General features: G+C 44.9%; 2 protein-coding genes across 3 annotated transcripts in view; one reads left to right on the top strand and one right to left on the bottom strand.

Moving 5' to 3' along the window:
* Positions 1 to 307: 307 nt before the first annotated feature.
* On the bottom strand, positions 308 to 1,797 carry LOC134439046 (cell cycle exit and neuronal differentiation protein 1-like). The gene is made up of 2 exons (XM_063188861.1): positions 1,657 to 1,797; positions 308 to 789 (listed from the first exon to the last, which is right to left on the bottom strand). The coding sequence occupies exon 2, from the start codon at positions 672 to 674 to the stop codon at positions 393 to 395; it is 282 nt and encodes a 93-aa protein (XP_063044931.1). The 5' UTR covers positions 675 to 789; positions 1,657 to 1,797; the 3' UTR covers positions 308 to 392.
* Positions 1,798 to 3,809: 2,012 nt separating this feature from the next.
* The window catches only part of dagla (diacylglycerol lipase, alpha), a 69,161-nt gene continuing 47,707 nt past the window's right edge, over positions 3,810 to 25,263 (top strand). For both annotated transcript variants that reach the window (XM_063188435.1, XM_063188434.1), the window contains exon 1: positions 3,810 to 4,458. The gene's annotated coding sequence lies outside the window, so the exon portion shown is untranslated. The remainder of the gene's footprint in view (positions 4,459 to 25,263) is intronic.

Here is a 25,263-nt window from a genome sequence, read left to right as displayed (position 1 = left end):
AACACTTGGTAGATCAACCAGGCTTGATTTGGATATTACTTGCACTGCAGATGTTTGTGTGTTGTGTGAGCGAGTGTGCATACATGTAACCGTGTGCAGATCCATGACAGACTGTGCAAATTGGCAGACTGAAGGTGTCTATCTGAGTGAACTGATCACAAATAAAGCAAAACGAGACCCTCTGCAAGGTTGTACTTTGCTGTTAACTTAATAGCTAAGCGTAACATCAGTGCGGAAATAAAGAGGCGCAGTGACTCATCACCCCCCTCGCCCTCCCCCACCCTCCCCAAAATATAAATAACCAACTCTATGATAGTCTATAACCCGCTCAGTAGAATGACCCACGACCCTGCTGCTGCTGCATGATGCAGCGGCAGGAAACAGGAAGTCATTCAATTCTTCTTGGCCAATAATATCGCCCCGACTAGGATGGCCCCCAGGGCGATGACGGCTCCACCAATCAGAAAGGGTTTGAGGCTCTCCAGGGTGTCGCAGGCGCTTGCTGCCTCAGCTCCCTCGGCGGCCTCTTGCTGCTCGGGCGCCGTCTCCTCGGCCGGCTGCTCGGGCTCTGCTGGGGGTGCTGGCTCAGCAGGGGGCGCTACGGGGGCCGCTGGCTCCTTCTTCTCTGCTTTGGAGCTGGCCTTGGGGGCCCCACTCTTGGCTTTGGCTTCCATGAGCACTGAGGACTGGTGAAGCTTAAAACTAAGCTTGGCTTGGCTGGCTGGCTGGTTTGTTTGGGTAGGCTGTGTGTCAGGGCCTTGTGTCAGTCTGCTTGTCCGGTGGGTGTGGCTGCAGAGACAGGCAGAAAGTACAGGGTGAAAAAAGTAGAAAGGCTAAACGAGATGAGAGAGTAAAAAATGAGAAGGGTCTGAGATTGAGGTCATTTGATGTTTGCTATTATACTGTTTTGAATACACATCCGTTCATGCATGAGATGTCCTATCCTTTCATGCACTGCAGAGGCTGTTAACAAACTCCACATTTGACCTTGACTTACACACATGACATTTTTTTATGTAGTGTGCACTCTCTGTGGGACGTGCTGCGGTTTTGAGTTGCTGGCAGATCGCCAAAGCCACTGTATTTTTAACCCCATAACAAGTGAAAAAAAATTCCATGGAAAAATATAGCCTGTGTGTCACACAGTGTTCCTGTCTGCTTGTGTGCTCAGCTCTCCAAGATAACAGCTCACAGTGCCACCATTACAAAGAGTTCACTGTCAGACTTTGGAGAGGACTAATTGGTTGCTGGATGGGACATTTTCTGATACTGGCGGTAGTCTAACCGTGGCACGAGGGCCAGGCATCGGCACTCAAACTGTGTCAGCTATTCTTCACATCCCTGCAACCCCCCTGGTTTTCACTGCAAAATACCATGAGTCATATGCCTCGTTAACCGAGAGCAGGGGGAGGGACAGTAAAGAGGGAAGAATAGCCAAAACAGAAAGAAAAGCAGAGACTGATGCAGACAAAGGCATGGTAATAAGGGAGAGGAAAAGAAAGAAAGCTGCATCATAGTGTGTCAATGAGGATGCATGTGTTATGTAGTGAAGAGAGGGGGGCTGCATAGGCCATACCACCTCTCCGCATCCAAATCCCCATCACACACTCCAAATAAACCACACCAAAAATAGGTGCAGGAATTATTATGACATACCTTTTTTTCTCTTGCTGTGGCTCTGCCTTTTTCTTCAACTGTAGGCAGGGCAAGTGGTCCAAATATCCACGGACACCGGCTCTGGTACTGTGAAAAAGGGGCCTAGTCTGATTCTCAAGGAGACAGAATGGAGCAGAGCGCAGTGATGGAGGACACTGGTGAGGCAGAGAGAGGCTGGAAGGAGGCGGTGAGACAGTCCGGGATGTACCATTTTCCCCGCACTTGCGGGGGGTTAACCTTAACAGTTATGGAACAGTTTGTCTTTTCCTGTATTAAATAACCCATGCAATCATGTAATTCACTTACTGACATCTAATATCCAAAAATTGAATTTGAGGACTCTGCCATTTTAGATTTTGGGAACATCCGTTCCAAAATCACTTACCTTAATGTGCAACAGAGATAACACAGACAAATGGATATGAGCAAGCATGTAGTGATGCTGTATTATACTATAACAACCTACCTCAAGGTGTAAGGTGTGTGTGTGTGTGTGTGTGTGTGTGTGTGTGTGTGTGTGTGTGTGTGTGTGTGTGTGTGTGTGTGTGTGTGTGTGTGTGTGTGTGTGTGTGTGTGTGTGTGTGTGTGTGTGTGTGTGTTAAACAGAGTGATTTAATATTTAATTCCAATGCCCCCATACATTTTAAGCTGAGAGTTCATTTAGAGTAAGGTCATGTAAGGTTAAGGTTTATCTCTCTCATGAATGGAATATAACCTTGTGATTTTATTTAACCTCATACAACAGGTGAAGCTACCTGACACCTCTGCTACGTGTATTAAAATATATATTTTTAAAAAGCCAAAGGCATTTGTCTTTAAAAACGTGGAGTTAATGCCTTGTCATTTTTGTCATGACAAAAATGGCCCCACTTTGTGTAGAGCTGGCTGATTGTAACCGCATCGTCACAGGTAGAGTGCCGAGAATAGATGTGTACTAAAATGGCCACAAGGTGGCTATACACAGCAATCTATTGTCACAAAGAAGCATTATTATTATTCATCCCAGGGGTTCCTGGATACACTCTGGCTTGCAAATTGTCTTACACAATAATAATCATCTCCAATATCCCCAAATAGTCTATTAAGCATTTACAACAACTATTAGAGCATCTCAATTGGTATGTTTCCTTTAGATGAAAGCCCAACTGTGGAGCTCCAACTCCCATTGTCATTGTGACACAGCACTCCACAGCACACAACTGAACACTGCACACTGCGCACAGCGAAATTACATTTATGCCTCACCCGTGCAATGGGGCAGTCCCCAATGGCGCCTGAATAGCAGCAGTGCGACAGGACGGTAGGCCTACCATGCTCAGGGTACCTCAGCCATAGAGGAGGATGGGGGAGAGCACTGGTTAATTACCCACCCCCACCAACCTGGCGGGTCGGGAGTCGAACCGACAACCTTTGGGCTAAGTCTGACACCCTAACTGCTTACTCATGACTGCCCTAGATGTAGGGCCATGGGATGATTGAAATTGCCCGGTGTGAAGATGGCTTTTTATTTTAATTCTCCACGTATATCTTTTAGCCTTTCCTTAGTTACTGTTTAGACATGAAGAACACAGGAGTAAATTAATTGATTGGGGCAGTGGTGGTGACATGGATCTCCTTAAAGATATTCTTTAGAGTACCATTAGAGAACCATGACAAGGATCTTCATGTTTTTCAAAACTATGGCATCACTCTAAATGACTAGCACCATTGTTTTACATAGTCTGCATTATTTTTATGAATGCTATGAATATGTATGAATATTATTTCACTTTAGGTATGCCTGGTAGGCTATTTGCAAGCATAAATATGGTGTTTTTTGTAGTTTTTGTTTCGCCACGTGGTGTATGACACAGCACCTGTACCATGGTATGAATTTAACAGGCAATTGCCGTTTTTGATCATTTGTACCATCAATGTCGAGTCACACCCTTCTATTTAAAAGGTGTAAGAATCTCAGGAAATGACGCAGCCCCACGCCCTATCTCCTTTTTCGGAGAGTCCCTGCTATTCACAAAGCCTGTCGCGCGCAATCCAGCCGCTTGGCTGCGGTTTTCCCAAATGGAGAGAGGGCGCAAAGACTTACGCAAATATCGCATGCCCAACGGGAGCTGTGGTAAACCAAAGGATGACGTTAGCTACGTGATTTGCGCAACCGTTTACAGACAGCCACCCCAGCTGCCGGAGATGGAAACGAGAATACCCTCAATATCTCTTTTCCTATGAAAAATGTGTGAAGGAGGGGTAGGTTCTAGTCTATACGGGTACCAATTCCTCCACCGCTGGTTGTACAGGCTGCCCTCGGGACTTCTGTCACATTGGCGGCAATTATTGTAGTAATGCATATTTTGTAACTGAAGCCTGTTCGGAGTGTTTGCAAGATGTTGGTGCCTGTAAGGACTCGACTTCGTTGCCTATGGAGTGAGTGATTTGGCGGACTCGCCACACATAGCCTAATTGACATGGAGAAACCGAGCAAGCAGTGAACGACGCATTGAAGTGTGCCCGTAAAAGGGATGTGTGACTGCCAAATCTTGGCAACTGGCTGTGCGTTCTGGGACGTATCAAAATGACACAGCCATCGCTCCGTGGAATCGCCTGACCTGAATTCCTGAGTGTCAACCCAACAGGCGGGTAGTGGCGTGTATTTGGGGACGCGTTGGGCACTGTTTTCGTTGAAGAGGCTATCCGTTCGCCCCGACACCGGCTTGTCGGCTTGGAGAGTGATCTGGGAGGATAGGCGGAGGATGGGAGAGCGAGCAGAACCGTATCAGTGGGTCTCGGGAGGACACCGTCATAATACAGGTAAGTGAGTGAGCCACCACTTCGAAAAGGGGGGAGGGGGTACCAGTTGACATAGTATATAGGCCCTTGTCATTTAGGTGAATGAACGGTGGTCGCTCAAACATCTGTCCAGTGGCCTCCTGCTTTTGCGCTGCACATTATAACGTTATAACATGCGTTATACCACAGGTGTGTGTTGTTTCTCTGTGCCGCAATGTTATTATGAGAGTACAGAATTCCAGAACGCTGGAAATGACACAGTAGCCAGCATCTGAATGTCTTTGAAAGGATGTGCCGTAGCCTACGTCGCTCTCTGCTTGTCGGTTTGTATTCATTGGTAGCCTACCACAATGACACAATTTGGAGTATGCTATGTGTCAAATCATAGTGTATCTGTCTGTGCCCACCGCCCAGGAAACTAACACAGCTGTGAAGTTGTTCGGGCAAGATACCAGGCGCCTTCTCTTCGCAGAGGAGGATCCTATACCCTTTGCACGACTATGCCAACGCCCATGCTCTACTATCCATTGCTTGTATTAGAGCTTTAGCCTATTAAACGGGCAAAAGGTCGTCCGAGATGCCTGCACTCGTGCCTCTCATCATAGAACTCGCCCTCAGGTTCCGAGGTACCGTGTGTGCGTGAGTGAGCGAGAGAGAGGGGGAAGTGTATGAATGGGGGTGTTGCTGCACGGTGACTTCATAGCCCACAGTGACGAGGCGGACACTCATCATTTGCCTTCGCGATGTACATACTTAGTAGCATTGGCTTTCATTTTCATTTGATTGAGAGAGAGAGAGAGAGAGAGAGAGAGAGAGAGAGAGAGAGAGAGAGTTTCCTAATGAAAGTCAACGGAACTGAGATCTGGTCCTAATTTGCATCATCTCCTAAGTGTGTGTATTTGTATTTGGCTTGGCAGAGGCAGCCCTAATGGGCCATTAGTGGCTCATTAAAGCACATATGTGTGAGTGTTCCTGGAATGCATGACTTTCCCTTTCGGAAACTCTGTCTACTAATGTTTTATTATTGATATTTTATGATAGATAGACACCGGTCTACTAGGGAAGCTGTGAAATATAGCCTATATACAGCTTGAGCGGACCGACTCTGAGTTAAATGCTGTGTGACCTAGTGCTACCCTAAATAAGTTACTTCTATGATGCCATTACAGTATTAACATAGTCGGATTACATACAGAAGTATTCCAAAAGTGCAATTTCAAATTCATTCATTCATTCATTCATTCATTCATTCATTCATTCATTCATTCATTCATTCATTCATTCATTCATTCATTCATTCAGCCATTCATTCAGCCATTCATTCAGCCATTCATTCAGCTTGTGAGCATGTGAGCATGTTCAGCAGACCATTCACATAAGCTTGCCTGTAAGTCTTAGTGCTGAAAGTATGTGAAATATGAAGGATGAAGTTGAAGAAAAGTGCATTGGAAAAATGTTCTCTGTTGGATAACAGATTATGAACACAATAATTGGCAAACACAAGCTTAATGTTTATATACAGTCACTGGCGTAACACAAGTACTTCAGGCCCCCCTGCAAGCTACCAAGAATGGGCCCCCGAACGAAAAAAGAGGGCCTAATATCTTGTGGAGGGGGCCCGTTTCTTCAAGTCAAGGTACCATGTGGGCCCCCCGACTTGTATGGGTCCCCCTGCCTCACGGGGGCTGCGGGGGTATACTTTACGCCCCTGTATACAGTGTATCTTAAGAACAGGTACAGCAGTTGACTGGCTTGCATGGAGTAGGCCTACACTGCCTGGTATGTTTACAGAAGAGATTTTCATATGCAGAGGAAGACGAGATGGGGAGTAGTCGGTGTGTTGTCAGCTGCATAATCGGCAGAATAAAAAAAAAACAACTTAAGTCATCTTAAAACATTGCTTAATGCAATCACTGTCTAGTTTTTTCCCCATGTCTCCCCTGCGGCAGTGCGATGTGATGAATGTATCTATATCTTTGTCAGTAACTCTTTTCCGTATGAAGCATTTTCATAGTTCACCAAGCAACACAGGTCATAGTGTAGGGAAATCATAAACACAGTTCTGTTTCATTCATTAACCATGAGAAATTATGGGATGGAATGGACCCACCGCCTAAACAACAGGATCACTAGGTTGTGACACTTGCAACAACAAGCACGCTTACAGTGCAGTCCATCTCATCATAGTGAGTCAGTACACGTGTTGACAGAACTAGATCACAACACTTGGAGACTGTAAAACTGAAAGAGGCAGTGGTTGCCTTTGTCATGCTCTGTGAAGTTGACTTCTCCTGTGCAATCATGTTATCTAACATTGCCCTTAGTACTTGATTGTAAAATACATGCTTTGCAAAATCAGATTGCTATCTTGTGGCCAATGCATCACATAGCTACTTTATAATTCCACCTGTTGTGGTGTTCAGGTTTCATGACTACGTAACATTCGGTAAAGGTCACAGTGGTACTGCCCATCAGGATGCATTAGCAGAAGATTATGCACTTAAGCTGTGTTGACATGCATTAAGGCTATAGCGATGTCACATACACAGTGTCTGTGTGATATTAAACATCTGCTGTATGTGATAATAGCAATGGCAATGAATAAACCTTAAATATACAGCATAGCGATTTACGTTAATTGCCTTCCCTCCTATGCTGTAGAAGCAGGGGTGCCCAATGTCTTCCTCACGGTGGACCGAAAGTGAAGATAGTGAGTTTACCACCTGCGGGCCAAATACACACATGCGACATGGAGCACAACTTAAGTCTGATGAAAATGTACCACGTTTTCTATAGTGTTGTTAGCCATTCTAATAGTACAACTACCCAACTTGCAGATAAAAATAAGATGGTTGGAACAAAGGCGGAGAGGCAAAAAAAAAATCTTGTAGTGCCAGCTTTGGCCCACTGGCCCCAAATTGGGCAGCTCTATAGACATTACACTGTGGGGAAGGGCATCAAGGGCAGTAGGGGTTCATGCAGTTCGGGAAGCATTTCAATGGAAGCACAGCTTAAATAGATTGTTACTTGCGAAGCCATGGCTAGCAACGTGTGTTTTGCAATATGTCATTGTCCGATATTGCAATTTACAGTACGTACAGTTGACACATATTGTGTAAGGCTCTAATTCCAACCACCCTTGCAAATGGAGTGGGTGAACCAATCACAATGCATCATAGTGGTGGCTTTCAACAATATGCATAATACAGTGTTGCCCACATGTGAGCTGATGGGTCAATATGCATAATGTTTACCTAAGTGTAAACAGGAGCATGCTGTAGTAGAATTTATTTGGGTCAGGAAGAGCTGTGCAGGTGGATAGGCTACATCATCATGGCTAGGCTTTTGCGCACTGTGTGTGTGTGTGTGTGTGTGTGTGTGTGTGTGTGTGTGTGTGTGTGTGTGTGTGTGTGTGTGTGTGTGTGTGTGTGTGTGTGTGTGTGTGTGTGTGTGTGTGTGTGTGCGTTTGTGTGTGTGAATAGCTTTGGCTGCATGGTGCTTGCTCATAAGAGCCAGAGGGCCAGACCTGTAAGAGTGGACTAGTGGGGGGACTGTACTGTATAGTCAGTGTCTGCGTCTGTGGCTGTGACTTTACTGTGCACTGGTCTGTGTCTGTGCATCGGTTTCTCTGTTTCTCTGTACTGTGAGCAGTGTCTGTGACTGTGCTGTGTACTGTGAACGGCTTTGTCTGTGGTTGTGCAGAAGCTCAGTTGTTCTGCCAAAGGATGCCATGCACAAATATTTCAGCATGCTCAAGGAACATCATTTGGCATTACATGGAGAACAGTAACACCTATTGGAACATCTTTTGGATCCTGTTGGACTGATTCACTCAGTCATTGTTGATATGGAGTTGTGGATGTCTTCCAGCCTGGTGGGGCAGCAGACTGTGTAAACATATGCAAAGAAGTCTGGTCACGCTCAAGCCACAGTAGGCCTATGAGTGTTCTTCTCTGGGACACGGACGGCTCTCCACTAATGCTGCATCCATACTGTACCCAAACTTCCTGTTCTGAAGTTCAATGTCATTACTTCCAGCTTGGGGCTAACCAATATGGTTTTTTTGACTGAGGCAATATACGTATGCCTTGTTCCTCTGCACTTAGTGTGGTTGTATCTGTACTGCATGTCTCAATGTCTGTATGTATGCAGTTGTGTGCATTGCAATATACAGTATTTGTCCTGTCCTGTGTTGTCTGTGTTATATAGGGCAGGGCTTTTTCTGAACGGGGAAATAGGGGCGCTCCACCCTCATACCTCCGTGGGTGCACCCTCATACTTTTATATTTATATATATATATATTTGAGTGCCCCTAATAAATTTCTCATTCATGGGGGGGAACACCCCCCTTCACCCCCTGTAACCTGCCATGATGCTCCCTCATGCCAAAAAATCCTAGAAAAAGTCCTGTAGGGTGCTAGAAACCTTCAGGATCAATAGAGCTACTGTACTCTACTCTACTCTATTCTACTCTACTCTCTACTAATCCACACTTGCTGTTCATGTAGTACCTAACCCTTGTAATGCCTGTGTAATGCCCCACAACTTGTATGTTGTTTTCCTCTTTACTAAGTCACTTAAGTTAAAATGCTAAGCTTAAATGTAATGTAAGGAAATATGAATATAAATTCTATGCCAAACACACTGTATATCGATCCCAATACATCCCAATAGACGGACCTGATATGATAAATACCCAGTTGAACCAGTTTCATCTTTCAGACGCAATCCATGCAATGTGAAACCTTCTGCTTAATACTGTAAATGAGGCGGAATGGGACCCTCTTGATTCCACAGTGTTATAATGTTCAATACCAGAATGTGCTTCTCTGCCCAGTGTCAGCAGTACTAATGTGTGGCTAAGTAGCCTAATGCTGACTGGCTTGGGAAATGATGTTGGCAGTGGTTCTTGGACTGTATCAATTTCAGCTCAAGTGTCTTCCAAACCGCCCGATAAACAAACCAACCAACCATGCGAGTAATGTAATGTAGAGTCAGTGCCATACCGCCATGGTTTGACACCCCTACTTAGACTATAGGAACATGTTGGGTTCGGTGGCAGTTGAAACACACAGGTGTGAAACCCATTTCTTTTTTCAATATTGATGTAATTTGTATTTTTTTCAAAGACGGTATCATGCTTGATGTTAATGCTGTTTTATGCATAGCACTGTATGTAGCAAAGTACATGCAGTTGCAGCATACATAGCAGCATTGTTCTTTTTTGAATGAAGTTTCTCCCTGTTTGACCTGTGTGACACTAATCACATACAGTACTGTATAACATAAAACAAGCATTGCATTTTTATTGTATCTTTGCGCTTGCATGTCTTTGGTTTTGGAAGTGGCACATCCATACACAGCATATGAATGCGCCGCAATAAAAAACGTCTTTCTCTCCAACCCCCCTTCAGCATGCTGTCACCATTGGCCTATTTTTGACTATTTCCATTGGCCATCTCTTGTGCAGTTGCTTCACCCTTCATAGTTACCTGTTAAACAAACACTCGTGTGTTTGAACTCAACAAAGAGATTGAGGTACATTGGAATGGAGTCTGTATTTGCTTGCCACCTGCTGCATTGTTCACTAGTGTACTACGTCTGTGTTTGCCCAGCGTATGCCTTGTAGTTTACAACTAGGGCTGTGCAATATATTGAATCCATATCGTGATATCAATATTGCTGTCAAACAATATCAAATTTCATAATATCGATTTGAAACAATATTTTTTTCATTTGTCTATACTGCCAAAAGGTAGGTATGCTAAGCGCAATACATTCCCCTCATTGCCCTCCACAGAGCAGACTTGCTAACCAACACTCATGCAGAACTCCACTGTGTGTTTGTCTATGGCCCTCCACTCCAACTGCTGAAGGGAGGGCAGATTGTGAATTGTTTTGCACAATTATTTGTCTTAAAAAGAAATACTGTGATATCAATATTGACTGAAAAAATCGTGATATTGATTTTTCTCATAATCGAGCAGCCCCAGTTACTAGCCAGGCTGCGCCCTCCGAGTGATGCAACACCTTCAGCGGCGTTGCTTCAAATCGAATCGCGATTGCAAGTCTATGATAATCAGGAAACTAGTTACAACATCAGCCAATGTACAGTAATGATGCGTCATATACAGTGCAGTGCAGTGCAGGGAGGAGAGTGATGTTTCACCTGAGTGATATCACAGCATGGGCCTGTCTCTCTTCTGCTCCTCTAAACTCTGTTGGCTTGCATTCACTAGTGCCTGGCAGCGCCTGAGACCTACCCTGCTGCTTTGCTGTGTGTGTGTGTGTGTGTGTGTGTGTGTGTGTGTGTGTGTGTGTGTGTGTGTGTGTGTGTGTGTGTGTGTGTGTGTGTGTGTGTGTGTGTGTGTGTGTGTGTGTGTGTGTGTGTTTGAGTGCCATCCTGCTTGGAGAAGGGGAGCAGGGTACAAGCAGGACCACGGACCACACACACAGACACACACACACACGCATGTGCGCTCACACCCACATACAGTACACACATGCACCAGCTGTTGGAGGCCAATGTCTCCATTTGCACGCCTTGCTTCTCATGCTGTGGTCACTACAGGTTAATGAATAACCTGTTCACATGTGACATGTGCGGTGAACCGAGCCTTGCTGCACATACAGCACTATAGTGGAGCTTCATATCTGCTTCATTGTACCAGTATGTCTTCTTATCTTGTCATCAAACTGAATGAAGCTAGTCCTGTTTTCCCTCCAGGACAAGAATGCAGATCGACCGTTAAGGATACGACATACTCGCATAGTTTCGATCTAATGTAGGCTACAGCTGCTATGACTTGGCAGAATGCTTTTGTCATTATTCACTGTTTTTTATTGACCATTGTATTTTTGTTTTGTTTTGAATGTTGAGTTAAGAATTATTATATGAAATTATATGAAAGAGCCATGTAGAACATTACTTGGCAGTTTTTGTCTTCCACAGTATTCAGCATTTTTTTTTGTGAACATTTTAGGTTTTGAAGTTTTGAGTGTGCAGTGATGCAATGAGTGCTGTATTACAGATAATCCAGTGGCAGTGTGCCAGTTGTTATTATAATTAATTGAGTATTGTTAGTTTTTGTTATCCAACATTTGCTGTGTTTTCAGGTGAACATTTTAGGTTGATGGCTTTTAAATATTAGGAGTTATGAAGTGATGAAGAAATAACCGTGCGGTACAGCTTCTGTTGGGCCTACTTGGTAGATTGGTATTATGCTTTTTTTGTGAATGTTTTAAAAGTTGCTAGTATTGAATATCAAGAGTTATGCTGTGACGAAAGATCCAGTACAGATTCTACTACTTGGCAGCATGCCTTTGTCTCATCCAGTAGACTATTCTGTATGTTTGTTTTTATTTGGGGACACTTCAGGCGGCTAGTTTTGAATATCAAGAGTGGAGCAGCGATTAAAGAGCCATGCTAAACAGATTCTATTACTTGGCACTATGGGGTTGTCTTATCCAGCATTCACTGTGTATTTTTGTGTGAACTTCATACGTTCCTTCCTAACTTTGATTGTCAAGAGATAGGCTATTCTGTGATGAAAGAGCCATGCAGTCTCCTCACAGTGTTTACATTAAAGCTGATAGCCGTCTCAGTGTTTAGTGAAAGTGCGACTGGTAAACATTGTTACAGATCCATGCAGGAAATGAACGCCTCATTCAGACCTCCTCCCAGAGCAATTTCCCATTCCATTACCAGCCTTTTATGTCCTTCATTAGAACTCTGCGACTGATCCCTTTTTTCTTTTTTTCACTTTTCTTTTTGTTCTTTTTCTTCATCATTACGTTCTCTTAATAGGCTCTTATTCACTCTATTCTTGTGGTCTTCCAAGAGCTGGGCTCATCATGCTGTAGTTTCCTCATGACTGTGTGTGTGTGTATGTGTGTGTGTGTGTGTGCGTGTGTGTGTGCGTGTGTGCGTGTGTGCGTGCGTGCGTGAATGTGCATGTGCATGTGCGTGCATTTGTGCATGTGTATAAGCTTATGTGCGTGTGTTTGTGTGTGGGTTTGTGTGTCCATGTTTGTGTGTGTATGTGTGTGTGTATGTGTTTGTGTTGGTACTGGTGAAGGGGGGGGGGGTATCCCTCTTCACTTGTAGCACCTCCACCACAAGCCACACACACAAACACACACACACACGCACACTGCTCCGTCATGCTCATTCACTATTCATACACTGGGGAAGGCAGCTGCAGTAAACGGCAAGTGTGAGTGAGTTAGTGCCTTTGCTCTGGGCAACCATGAGCCACCCCCCCACCCCCTCTCTTTTACACACCCTCTTCTCTTTGTGTTTCTCTCCTTCTCTTCCCCCCATCCATCCGTTTTTATCTAGCACATCCAGATTCAGTCTTTGGCTCCAATCCTGCATCCCCCTCTTTTAGACTGAAGGCTGTGTGCCATTTACTCCCACTCTCTCTCTCTCTCTCTCTCTCTCTCTCTCTCTCTCTCTCTCTCTCTCTCTCTCTCTCTCTCTCTCTCTCTTGCTCTCTCTTTATCTCTTTCACTCTTTCAGTCTTCCCACCTCTGCCTTTCTCCCTTCATCTTTTTTCCCTTCTTTTCCATTCTTGCCTCTCTTGATCTCTTCCTCTTTCTCTCTCTCTCTGCCTGTCTTCTTACTCCCACTCACACCCACGCAGCCCTTTTCACCTCTGAGATGTTCTCAAAGGGAGGTGTATTTGTGTGTGTATATGTGTGCACATGTACATGCTTAGTGAACTTACTGAACCAATTCATTTCTACTATCAAATGTACAGATTGTATCCATTTCCTCCTTCAGAATGATAAGCAATGTGTGTATTGTGCCTTTAAAAATGGGATTTTGATATGGTTTTGTCTTGATTTTAAAATATAACGAACACTCCTTACACCTTTTTGGAACTATTTCTATTTGTGTAGGACTACCAATGCTTTCTAAACATATTCAACGCAACTTTGATTACTGCGATATAGCGAAAACCATGATAATTGTGTACAGTAACCGTGAGGTTAAATTTCCATACCGTTACACCCCTACATAATACTAGCATGGCTTGGTGTTAGAATTAAAGCTTCATGTGGTCCACCACTAGAGACAGGAAGAGGTTCTAGTTTGTCAGTGCTTCTGTGATGACATGATGTTATGACGTGCGTTTGCCTCTCCAAATATGGAACTGGAAAACCATTCTGGCCAGCAGCACATATTGCAACACCCATGGCCTGCTGAGATTGCTTAATGAGTGCTAACGAGCTAGATCCTCTGCTCCACAACTTGCCACCCCGCTGATCTGTGCTTGTAAATTTGACACGCTCAACCTACATGCTCACATGCATATGCAGACTTTTTTTTTCTTTTTAAAGATAATCAACCAATTACTGCATTTCAAAACAAAGGCAAAGCATAGCCACATACTGTACGTTAAGCCTTACAAATCTTGATTTCGGACCCTTGTGCCGATGTTTGTCTCTACTCCTGTGTGTGTGTGTGTGTGTGTGTGTGTGTGTGTGTGTGTGTGTGTGTGTGTGTGTGTGTGTGTGTGTGTGCGTGTGTGTGCGTGCGTGTGCGTGTGTTTCACAGACTTCATTAAGGATTCAGTAGTACTTTCAATTGCAATTATAGCACGTTTCCATGCAATCTCCATGTCACGATTCTTTTGACTTTGTTGCATCTCTAAATCATTTACGGACCACCATTCCATTAGTAAGCTACAATGGTTACAAATATGGTGCTACATTATGTGTATGTAATATTTTGTGGGGAATGTTTTCGTTTTCATTTCTTTTTTTCTAGTGCTTTTTTCCCATGGTGTTTGTTGACTCAGATGGGCTCCTGTAGTGCAGCTGTCAGGTGACGAGTGTGACACCAGTCCAAATAGTGTGGCCTTTCAGTGGAGAAGTCCGAACAGCCAGCCAGCTAGGCAGCCAGCTAGTTACTGTGTATTTCCAGCCAGCATGTATTTTCAGCCACACGCTTTTGTTTGCTCTGCTTCGTAATGAGCTGGTGCTGCTGCCTGGCTTCGGACTGTCAATTGTTTTGTTTGTGTTTTAAGGTGCCTTCCCTCAAGGTACGGCGTAGAGGGGATCTGTAATCTGCAGGGAAGAGAGGGAGGGAGAGGGGGATGGGAGAGATGGAGAAAGGTAGAGAGGGAGAGAGGGAGAAAAGCAGTGTCAGAATAGGAGACAGAGAGAGAAAGAGAGACAGACAGACAGACAGACAGTCAGAAAGAGAGAGAGAGAGAGATTAGAGAGAAGGAGACAGAGAGACAGCACATAGGAGAAGAAAAGAGGGAGAAAGGCAGCAGCAGAACAGGAGTGGGACAAGAAAAGAGAGAGAGAGAGATGGCGAGAGGCAGCAGAAGCGAGAGGGACTGAGCGGGAAGGCATCTAATAGATCTTGAGAGATGTGGGTGTGTGTGGGGACAGGAGTGTGAGGAAGACGTGGGAGGGGTTTGCTTTGCTTTGCTTTGCTTTTTGACTCAACATATTTAGAACATTACCACGGTGACCCACATACGCATCCTGCTACTACTGCAGTGAAAACGCAGCAGTTCTAGTAGTAGCTAGCATCCATGACTTCCACGCTTGGCTAACGCCGTCCCCTAAACGAAATGCTCAATGCAGCAGTTGCCCTTCCAACACTTTTTTTTAAACAAACATCAGCACTATTAAATCCCATTTTACACCCCAAAAGCCACGATTATACAGCGCAATAACTAAGCTGCTTACTGGCCTTGAGAGAACATTATCCATGCACGTCGTAGTGTGATGTGTCAATCTCGAAAAGTGTTCTATAGTGGTTGGAGAGAGGGGTAGAGCCGTTCAGCCATGGCACGCACAGCGTTGGCAGCCGCCACCCCCCTGTTAGGTGGAGACGGGCACATTTAGATTGCTGCCATTCCTGTGGCGAAGTAATAATAGGATTCTTTAACTTAGTGTGGGACTTTTGGGGTGAAAAAATCTGTAAACCTATCGCAGATTATTGCAAAAAGACGTTTATTTTGCCCGGCGAGGAAGCTTACAACTTCCTCAGCAGGATTTGAGTGCTCAAGACTTTCCTTGTTTGGCCAAAAAAAAAACTCTAAAGCTACTGTTTTCTTTTTTTCATTAGGATCAGGGTTAAAGTCTGTAAACCTATCGAGGATTATTTGTTACTCTGATTTTTCTTGTGTTGACAAAGGAACTTATTATGGCTTTCCCCAACGACAACAATAACAGTCAATTCGCTCTATGAGGAAGCAATTGGTTCAAAAACGATGGTGGCCGCGAATAGAGAGCCAGATTACATCTCCCTAGTCGAGAGCCCACCGCAGGGAGAGGAGAGGAGAGGAGAGGGCTGAGATAAGGGGGTTGGAGCACTGCATACACTGCCTCTCAGCATGGTGTGTGTGTGTGTGTGTGTGTGTGTGTGTGTGTGTGTGTGTGTGTGTGTGTGTGTGTGTGTGTGTGTGTGTGTGTGTGTGTGTGTGTGTGTGTGTGTGTGTGTGCGCATGAGTGTGTGTGTGTGTGTGTGTGTGCGTGAGTGTGTGTGTGCGTGGAGGGATAGAGGGGTAAAATAGCAGCCAGTGCCTGTTGTGGCCTTCATTTCTCCGAAGTCCACAAGCCAGTCACGTCGTCACTTCATCATCATGTCCACATCAGGGAAGCTGACAGGGGGGCACAAAGGTGTCAGGTCAGTTGTCCCCTGGCCAGGAAAGAGAGGGAACCCAGAACGGACTGGGTCCTCATCATCACAGTATATGTGTTGCTTAGGGGGGTGGGGGGGGCTTTTAAGTTCGATTACTTTGTTTCAGGCCCCGTCCATGTTATAAGTGGGAAGTAGAGCTATCCTATGCGCATGCAGGGGTGCGTGCCACGACCTGTCAAACACATTCCATAAATGAGAAGTCATTGAGCCAGCCCGATGCAGGCCTGTCTGACCTTGTCTGACACACATGTGCCGCGCGCTGTCACAAGTACACACACGTCACTCAAGAGCACCTCTGGCACTTTGGCGGCTTTCTAGCTTTTCACTCACTTACACACACACACTGAGTTCGGTTTCAGTTCTCTTTTCGGGCTTTTTCCTCTTAGCTTGCATGCCCAGGCACATACACTCACACACATGTGCACACACCCACATGCTCAACCAATAGCCCACTAAAAACCAACCCTCCTTACCCACAGCATGCACACACGCGCACAAAACACACACACACACACACACACACACACACACACACACACACACACACACACACACACACACACACACACACACACACACACACACACACATACACACACACACACACACACACACACACACACACACACACACACACACAGAACCATCTCAATGCACACACACACGCAACACACATTCTCTCTCTCTCTCTCTCTCTCTCTCTCTCTCTCTCTCTCTCTCTCTCTCTCTCTCTCTCTCTCTCTCTCTCTATCTATCTACTCTCTCTTACACACACACACACACACACACACACACACACACACACACAGAGACACACACACACACACACACACACACACACACACACACACACACACACACACACACACACACACACACACACACACACACACACACACACACACAGACTACACGCAGAAACAAAAACGCTCACAGTTTTCCACACTCACCTTCCTACAAAAAAGCAAAATGCCCACAGGTCAAAGCACCAACCCCCACCCACGTTGGCTTTTCTGTGCACTTATAAAACCTGGCTGCTTTGCCATGGGCCTTTAGGGCCAATGCTTTGTGATAGCGATGGCAGAAATAGAATGCACTGTGATGCTGGAATGCCATGAGAGTGTAACCAGTGCATCACACACACACTCTCTCTCTCTCTCTCTCTCTCTCTCTCTCTCTCTCTCTCTCTCTCTCTCCCCTGTCTCTTTCTTTCTTTCTCTCTCACTCTCCACCTATATGTCTGCCTATTCCTCTGTCTCTCTCTCCCCTAGCTCTGTCTGTCTTTCTTTCTTTCTTTCTTTCTTTCTTTCTTTCTTTCTTTCTTTCTTTCTTTCTTTCTTTCTTTCTTTCTTTCTTTCTTTCTTTCTTTCTTTCTTTCTTTCTTTCTCAATCTCCACCTATCTCTCTGCCTTTGTCTGTGTCTGTGTCTGTGTCTGTGTCTGTGTCTGTGTGTCTCTCTCTATCTCTCTCTCTCTCTCTCTCCCTCTCCCCCTCTCTGTTTTTCTTTTCTCTCTCTCTCTCCACCATTTGTACGCCCTCCGCCTCTCTCCCCTGCATCTCAAACCAGTTCTACATGGCATTTCCATCAAGGTTTTTCTCGCGTCCCCTTTTCCCGCTCCAGGCCAGTTGCTCGGTGCTGCTGCTCTCACTGTTGCCTTGCCAGTGATGAGTGCCTTCCCAGCATCCTTTGCTGCATGGCTGGCAAGGTGACTTGGTTCAATAGGAGTTGCTGGGGGGCTGGGGAGGGTGCTGGTGATGGATGAGACAAACCGTTTGTCCTGAAGGAGACGAGTGTTTGTCTGTGGTGTTGGTATTTAGTGGGGGTCTGTTTGTGCTTTTTCATCGTGAGACACAGCCCCGCCATTCCTTTAGTCTGTTCCCTAGAAACAGGCCTCGTTATTGGGTAGTTTTACAGCATCTCTCCGCACTCGCTTTGGACAGGCAATCTCCTCACAAAACTCCTCTGACATGAGTTGCTCGCCTCGGTGCATGATGTCATGCTTTTTACATAAAAGATTTATGTGGCAAGCAGGCAATGCCTTGCCGTGGACTAGGCTATATATATACCCAAAGCGCAAAAAACGGGCAGAAGAGTTTTTTTTCTGTGCATTGGTTGTTGCTGAATCAACACATTGCACAGTGCAGACATATCTAGCAAATACATCCCCAATAAGGATGACATTCTGATCTTGGGTTTGACCTAAACCCTTAAATACCAAGGGGTTTACATTGTGTATTTCCTGATATTGAAAAAGACTACGTGTGTACCACCTCCGGGGTTGGGTTATAAGTGTTTCTAAAAGCAGCGCTGAGAGACAGGCAGGTATTTCTTGCTCACAAATGGAGGAGCATTCCTCCTATTCAGGGGCAGTGCAGTGCGAGTAAAGTGTGTATGCAGCAGTCCATGTAAGGATGCCACATCTGCCAGTGCATCAGCTTGTAGCCATTAGTCAGTCCTCCGGCTGCTTGGCTTCCTCTTGCCCAATGAATAGGGTTATTTTTCAACAATAAATCCCTTTCACAGGAAAACCTCTAGTTCTTGTTGCATGCTTCTGCTGTGAATACTTTTTGTGCAAGGTCTACGCTGACGAAATGGCGTGGCCGGCCCCGTCGGGCCTGACAGGGAAGCAAGAAAACACAGAGCCAGGGAGCAAATGATCCATATGACGCACGTTTCCTCGCCTCTTGGCACCAGAGGCAGTCAGGCAGAACGCAAGAACGCAGAGAAGGGATGGTCCCCTCACGGATGATGTCATCAGCTGAAATTCCTGAAGCACTCGTCGTCGGATAGTGATCAGGCCAAGGAAGCCTTAGTAGCCAGCGATCAGACCAGTCTCAGCCTCAGCCTCCGCTTGCAAACAGAACTGTTTTCATTGGATTTGTTTTTATTGGTGTGATGTGTTGTAATGTGTCTTGACCAGCAGTTGCAGATATTTTTGAGCAGTGCCTGTAATGATCAGGCCAAGGAAATCGCAAGCAACCAGACCAGTCTCAGACTTACAGCAAACAGAATAGTCCCAGAATGGATCTTTTAGTGGTCAGTTTTTATTTTTCGTGATGTGTGGAATCTGGAAACATATTTTTTGAGGAGCTCCTTGTGTAGCTATTGTGTAGTTCACAATGTTCAAACTCCAGGATTCATAATTCACAGCTTAAATGACACCCCCAGTGCTCTGTTTAAAAAACAGAAATCCAATTTCAGCATCAAAAAAGGTGCAGCATCAAAAATGGATGTCAACTTATTTAATAACTCTTAAGTAACCTTCATCCTTCAGATTAAATCCCAGCATCATTCGCAGATATGATTTCACCCACATATAGCCAACTTGTTTTGCATTTTTTCAGCAGCATATAGACTACATGTATTACACAACGCCTGACTGCCCTAAGCCACAGGGACGTATTTAAAGATAGTGTTTGGTGTTTTCGCCGTGGATAGGGACCTCGCCGCCATGGCAACCCTTACTGTAGCAAGCAGGCCTCTCGTAATGGCTGGTGCCAAACCCCACGTCTGCTACACCAGCAACTAATGAAGCTGTGTTTGAGTCTGCAAGGATGTCCCTGGGTGTATGTATGGATGGCCTGAATATCAAGAGCCGATATAAAAATATAACATGTTTCCAATATAAAAAGATGTAATGTTTTATTCTGTTTCTTTAGTGTTTTTTTATGTATGGCTGGTGCTAAATCCCACATTGTCTACACCAGGGTCTAATGAGGCTGTGCATGAGGCAGGGTGGCTTTCCCTGGGTGTAGGTATGGATTGATGGGCTGGGCTGGCTGGATGCACCTACAGTATGTGCTGAGATTCTTTAAGTATAGAGATATGGCAATGTAATAGGTTGCTATCGGCACCTAACATGACCAGGTTCCGGTCTGCCTAAAGGGGCGTGTCATAATACTCCTAGCACAGTCCTTAGGTCTGCCTAGGTCTGCCTAAAGGGGGATTCCCCCCCCTCCCCCTTGCAATAATAGAACCCGGAAACAATGGGCCAATGGAACCTCTCTCTCTCTACTCTCTCTCGTATGTGTGTGTGGGGATAGCCTGATGTACTGTACTGTATATTAGAATGGACACCACAGTTCCATTCTAATTAGATTGGAAGCATTTTCAACTGTCTGTTTTGCAACAGAGGACTGTATTTCCTCAACGCCCACTCAATATCACGGCAGGAGGAGAGGTCAAGTGGGTGTTCCTGATTGGCAATTCCAAACAGGTGCTCTTTTTTTTCCGATTGCAAGATCGACTGTTGAAAATGCGTCAAATCCGTCAAACCGAGCTGTGTGTCCGTATAATTTAACCTGCAGTCACTGTTGTGGCCTTATGGGCTGAGTGGTTGTGTGGCTATTCTATCTCTGCAATAGCATCACCACCAGCAGCAGCCTCATCTTCACGCTGTCTAACTGTCATCTATCACCGACGCTGCCCTGTTGACAGTTCTCTTGCTGTCAAATAATCACACACAGAAACACACACAGGCACACCCACGTACCAATACATGCACAGTGCGCACACACACACACACACACACACACACACACACACACACACACACACACACACACACACACACACACACACACACACACACACACACACACACACACACACACACACACACACACACACCATCATTAAGTATAGAAACAAACACAAGCTCACTCATGCCCCCTTCCTGCCCATCATTCAGTAAGTCTATCTGCCTTCGTTTTCCTCTCAGCCTGCTCGTCTCTTGACATGGACCCACCCACGCCCATCCCTGTGGTTGCTGTTAAGACAGAGACACCCTCTCCCTGTCTCCCTGTCTTATTGTACGCTAAACACACATGCATGCACATATATGCGCGCGCGCACGCACACACACACACACACACACACACACACACACACACACACACACACACACACACACACACACACACACACACACATGCATGCACATATGCACACACACACACACACACACACACACACACACACACACACACACACACACACACACACACACACACACACACACACACACACACACACACACACACACACACACACACAAATGCAGGCACACACATGCACACACATACACAGCACCCCCCATCTCTCTCTCTCACACACACACACACACGCACACACACACACACACACACACACACACACACACACACACACACACACACACACACACACACACACAAATGCAGGCACACACATGCACACACATACACAGCACCCCCCCTCTCTCTCTCTCTCTCACACACACACACACACACACACACACACACACACACACACACACACACACACACACACACACACACACACACACACACACACACACACACACACACACACACACACACACACACACACACTCCCCCTTCTCTTCCTGTGTCCAGTGAGTCTCTGTCTGTGTCGTCTGTCCGTTGCTCACTGCGGCCTGTCTGTCTCTGCAGGCCCTGGCCACTGTATGCCGTTCATGCGTCCGCTATAATGAGGTGTTGTGTCACAGGCCTCAGAACAAGACTGGCTTTGTGCTCATGATTGTAGCGTTTGATTGACCGTTTGGCGTTTTTGCTCGAAGCGATCCCTCTTTTTAATACACAGACAGCACACAGCTTTCCTGTGTTAGTTGCCATTGTCTGTTTCTCTCTCTGTCCATCCGCCTGTATGCCTGTTAGGGATGGTACGGTTTGCTTTGCAAACCGAGACCGTACGGTTTGCATGTCACGGAACGGGGTGGGCAACCGCACGGTGCCCACGGTTTAAAAAAAAAAAAAAAAAAATTGTGACCACCGGCGGACGACGCTATTAAAATCCTACTACTTTTACAAGCATAAAACACAAAGATTACGTAGGATATTGAGTGTGGAGAGACTGATTTCTATCAGCCAACTGAAAAGACATAGGCTAATGTAACAGCATGCGCCAGCTGACCAGGCTACAGTAGCCTACAAGCAAGTGCAGGTCGGTCAGCAGCGTCACCCTGTCCCCCCTCTCTCTCCACGTTAGCGCAAGTGACTGTTCCCAGCATTTATGCTGACCATTTTAAATTAAATGAACATGAATTTACAAACAATGACAGATTAGCAGAACAAAGTAGACTATGACTTACGTTACAGTAGCCTAGTGTAGGCTATATCCACGTGGCATTGAATGGGGATTCCGGACGGCAAAATGCGAGATAATTGAACATATCCATCAGATTCACTGTGCTGTCCTTAACTGCAATCAACTGTAGGCCTAATTATATGTAGCTAGTTAAACTCTGATGGACGGAAGGGGACTTTGTGCTGTTGCCTGGTTAACATTGATGTTTAACACTATAACAAAAATAAAATTTGACTGTTTTAAAAGGCTCAGCTTCACAGGAGTTTTGTGAAACATTCTTGTGCATAGACCTACACTTCTAAAAAAAACGATCTTTTAAAATTATTTGTTACCTTAACTTTCACATTTTAACATAACATAACCCTATCACTTGTTCACTTAAAATTGAATTTGACTTCTGATTTTACTTCTATGCTTCTCACGGCCGACAGTTTCATGATAGGAAGCAACTGATTCATAAGCGCAAAACTCGCAGAAAGCGGTATCAAAATAAAAGTCCAATTCGTTCTCAGTGTGGCATTAACCAAAATAGTCATACTACACTGACCTAATAGTCCCATTACCTACAGGAGAGTAGCTGTTTTATTTTTACACGTCAAATGTGTTATAGCATGTAATATTTGAATATTTGTCAACTTAAAAGTTAGGACTTAGTTCTCCCTTTTTGTGAAATAAATGGAAGCATGTTAAAATCATTGATATCTTTCCTCTTTCAGTTGGGTTAAATGAAGTCAAATTCAACATACCCATGATAAGCTTGCATTTTCATTCAAATTTTTATATAATACATTTAAAAAAAAAAAAAAAAAAAAAAACAGAACCGTACAAAACCGAAAACCGTGACCTTGAAACCGTGATATGGACCGAACCGTGACATTTGTGAACCGTACCATCCCTAATGCCTGTCTGTATCTCAAGTGCTTGTGTACGGAGCAGATGTGTTCCCTCTTTGCATTGTACAAGTTTGTACCATAGCGTACCATATTTTAGGGGCATAACTCACAGCTTCCATGTGAGTCGATATCGATTTCTGAAGGCAGCGATTTGATACGATTCAATTTGATTAGATTTTTTCCCAATTACTTTTCCACTTCTTTTATGTTGCACCATTAACAGCTAGGGCATTGGGAAGGAGCCAGTGGTTCGATTATTTTCGATACTTAAGAATGCCCCACGATACAGTACGATTTGATTCAATCGTCGGCCGCAGGATTGATGCATCGATACATGCCGATTATTATATACACCCCTTCCGTTCTGTTTATTTGCCGTCTGTCTGTCTGTCTGTGTGTGTGCCTGTCTGTCTGCAGGCCTACTGTATGCATGTCTGTTCATATTTGTGCATATCTATCTCTCTCTATCTGGCTGTCTGTCTCTATCAGTCTGCCTGATCTCATGAGTCCTGATACGTTGAGGGGATTCGAAGTGTCCCTGTGGCTTGTGTCGCGTAGACCGCATCTCAGCTGTTATCTCTCACGCTCTGTTGCGTCTCCGTTTGCTCAGACCCTACGGAGCGGAGTGTGTGTGTGTGTGTGTGTGTGTGTGTGTGTGTGTGTGTGTGTGTGTGTGTGTGTGTGTGTGTGTGTGTGTTAAGCAGAAAAACACACACATCACATGTGCATATAGGCAGCCCTGCCCGCCTGCTGTCTGGCAACAAGTCAAGCCATTAAGAATCAATCTGTGGCCTAATGTGTTTTTGTTTTCTGACAAGGCTCGTATGACAAAGCAGTGCCTTGCCCAGCACTTTTCTTTCAGCGCTGTTTGCAAGAACAGCAAGGGCAGCAACAATAACAACACACAAACAAACAACAGCAAGGAAACTGACCCCTTCGTTCTCCATTTTTTCCCATTTTGTAAGCCGTGGCAGTAATGGGATAGAGTTGAAAACAAATGAAATCATCTCATGGCACTTCATCACATGAAATGTGTTATTGATGCCATTGTTTGTTGTTTCCATATGTGTGTGACGTGTGGCCATGCTAATGTATTGGATAGTTTAGATCATGACATGTCGTAAAAGCAGTAAAAAGCCATATCGATTCTCAGTAAAAGTGTTGAGCCGGTGTCCTTACTTACCACAGTGACGCTGCATTGATGTACATGGTTGAGTGATACGGACTGTTCGACAGATAATACTTGTGTGTGTGTAAAATAAGTACTTAAGCGTACATCTATTTGTTTGGCTTATAAAGCTGAAAAGAGGCAGTTTAACATGTTAAGACACAGTGTTATTAATTTGCTATTATCAGAATGGCAATGACCAAGTCGCACTGCATTATTAAAGGCCCTGTGTTATGTCATAGTAGTGTAGTACTGTGGTAGTTAACTTTTCCATGACTATTACAGCGTGCCTCACTGGTGGTACGGCATGCATTATGGGGCTGCTGCTGTTTTGAAGTTGCTATCTTCATAGAATTTATATGTGGTTTTCTGTTGATAATTAAGTCATACGCAAAGTTACTTCAGTGCGTCTTTGCCAATATTTTTTATTCCCTTATTAAATATCCGCTCATCAATATTCAAGGGATGTCTGTAGGCTGGAAGCATCAGGTGGCGTTGGACCTTGTGAAAGACTTTACTGCCTGGAGGAGATCTGATTTGTGTTCAAGAGTAATTTCCCCAAGTAGTGCGTTATCATATTATGAAAAATGGAGAACAAATTCTTAAGAGAACAGTTTTTAACAAATGCAGCGAAAAAAGCCCCTTTGGTGTGGCTGTGTTGGCAGCGCCCTCTCACAGTGAGGCAGCCAAACTCTTGACAAGCTTAGCAGATGTAAACAGCCCAGGGCAAACTTTATTTGCTCCCCCACCAGTGAATACATCTGTTCCTCTATCAACAGAGGTGCCAAATTTCCCTCGTGTGAAACAGGTCGGATTAAAACGAGGACAGACATTGCAGACACACCCTTGTTTACCGTTGCCTCCATTCCAGGATTAGCAGGCAACCATTTATTTTTTAAACAGCCTTTTCCTCTCATGGCCATTGTGTTGTCAAAGCTAACATCCTTGTTACTTATATTAGCCCATTACGACACACCGTTATAAATT

Source organism: Engraulis encrasicolus, chromosome 22, assembly GCF_034702125.1.
Source record: "Engraulis encrasicolus isolate BLACKSEA-1 chromosome 22, IST_EnEncr_1.0, whole genome shotgun sequence".
Classification (NCBI taxonomy): Eukaryota; Metazoa; Chordata; class Actinopteri; order Clupeiformes; family Engraulidae; genus Engraulis; species Engraulis encrasicolus.
This window is presented reverse-complemented; position numbering and strand designations above follow the sequence as displayed.

Bases quoted from the DNA above. Each gene is read 5' to 3' on its own strand.
- LOC134439046 (XM_063188861.1), bottom strand. From the start codon at position 674: ATGGAAGCCAAAGCCAAGAGTGGGGCCCCCAAGGCCAGCTCCAAAGCA.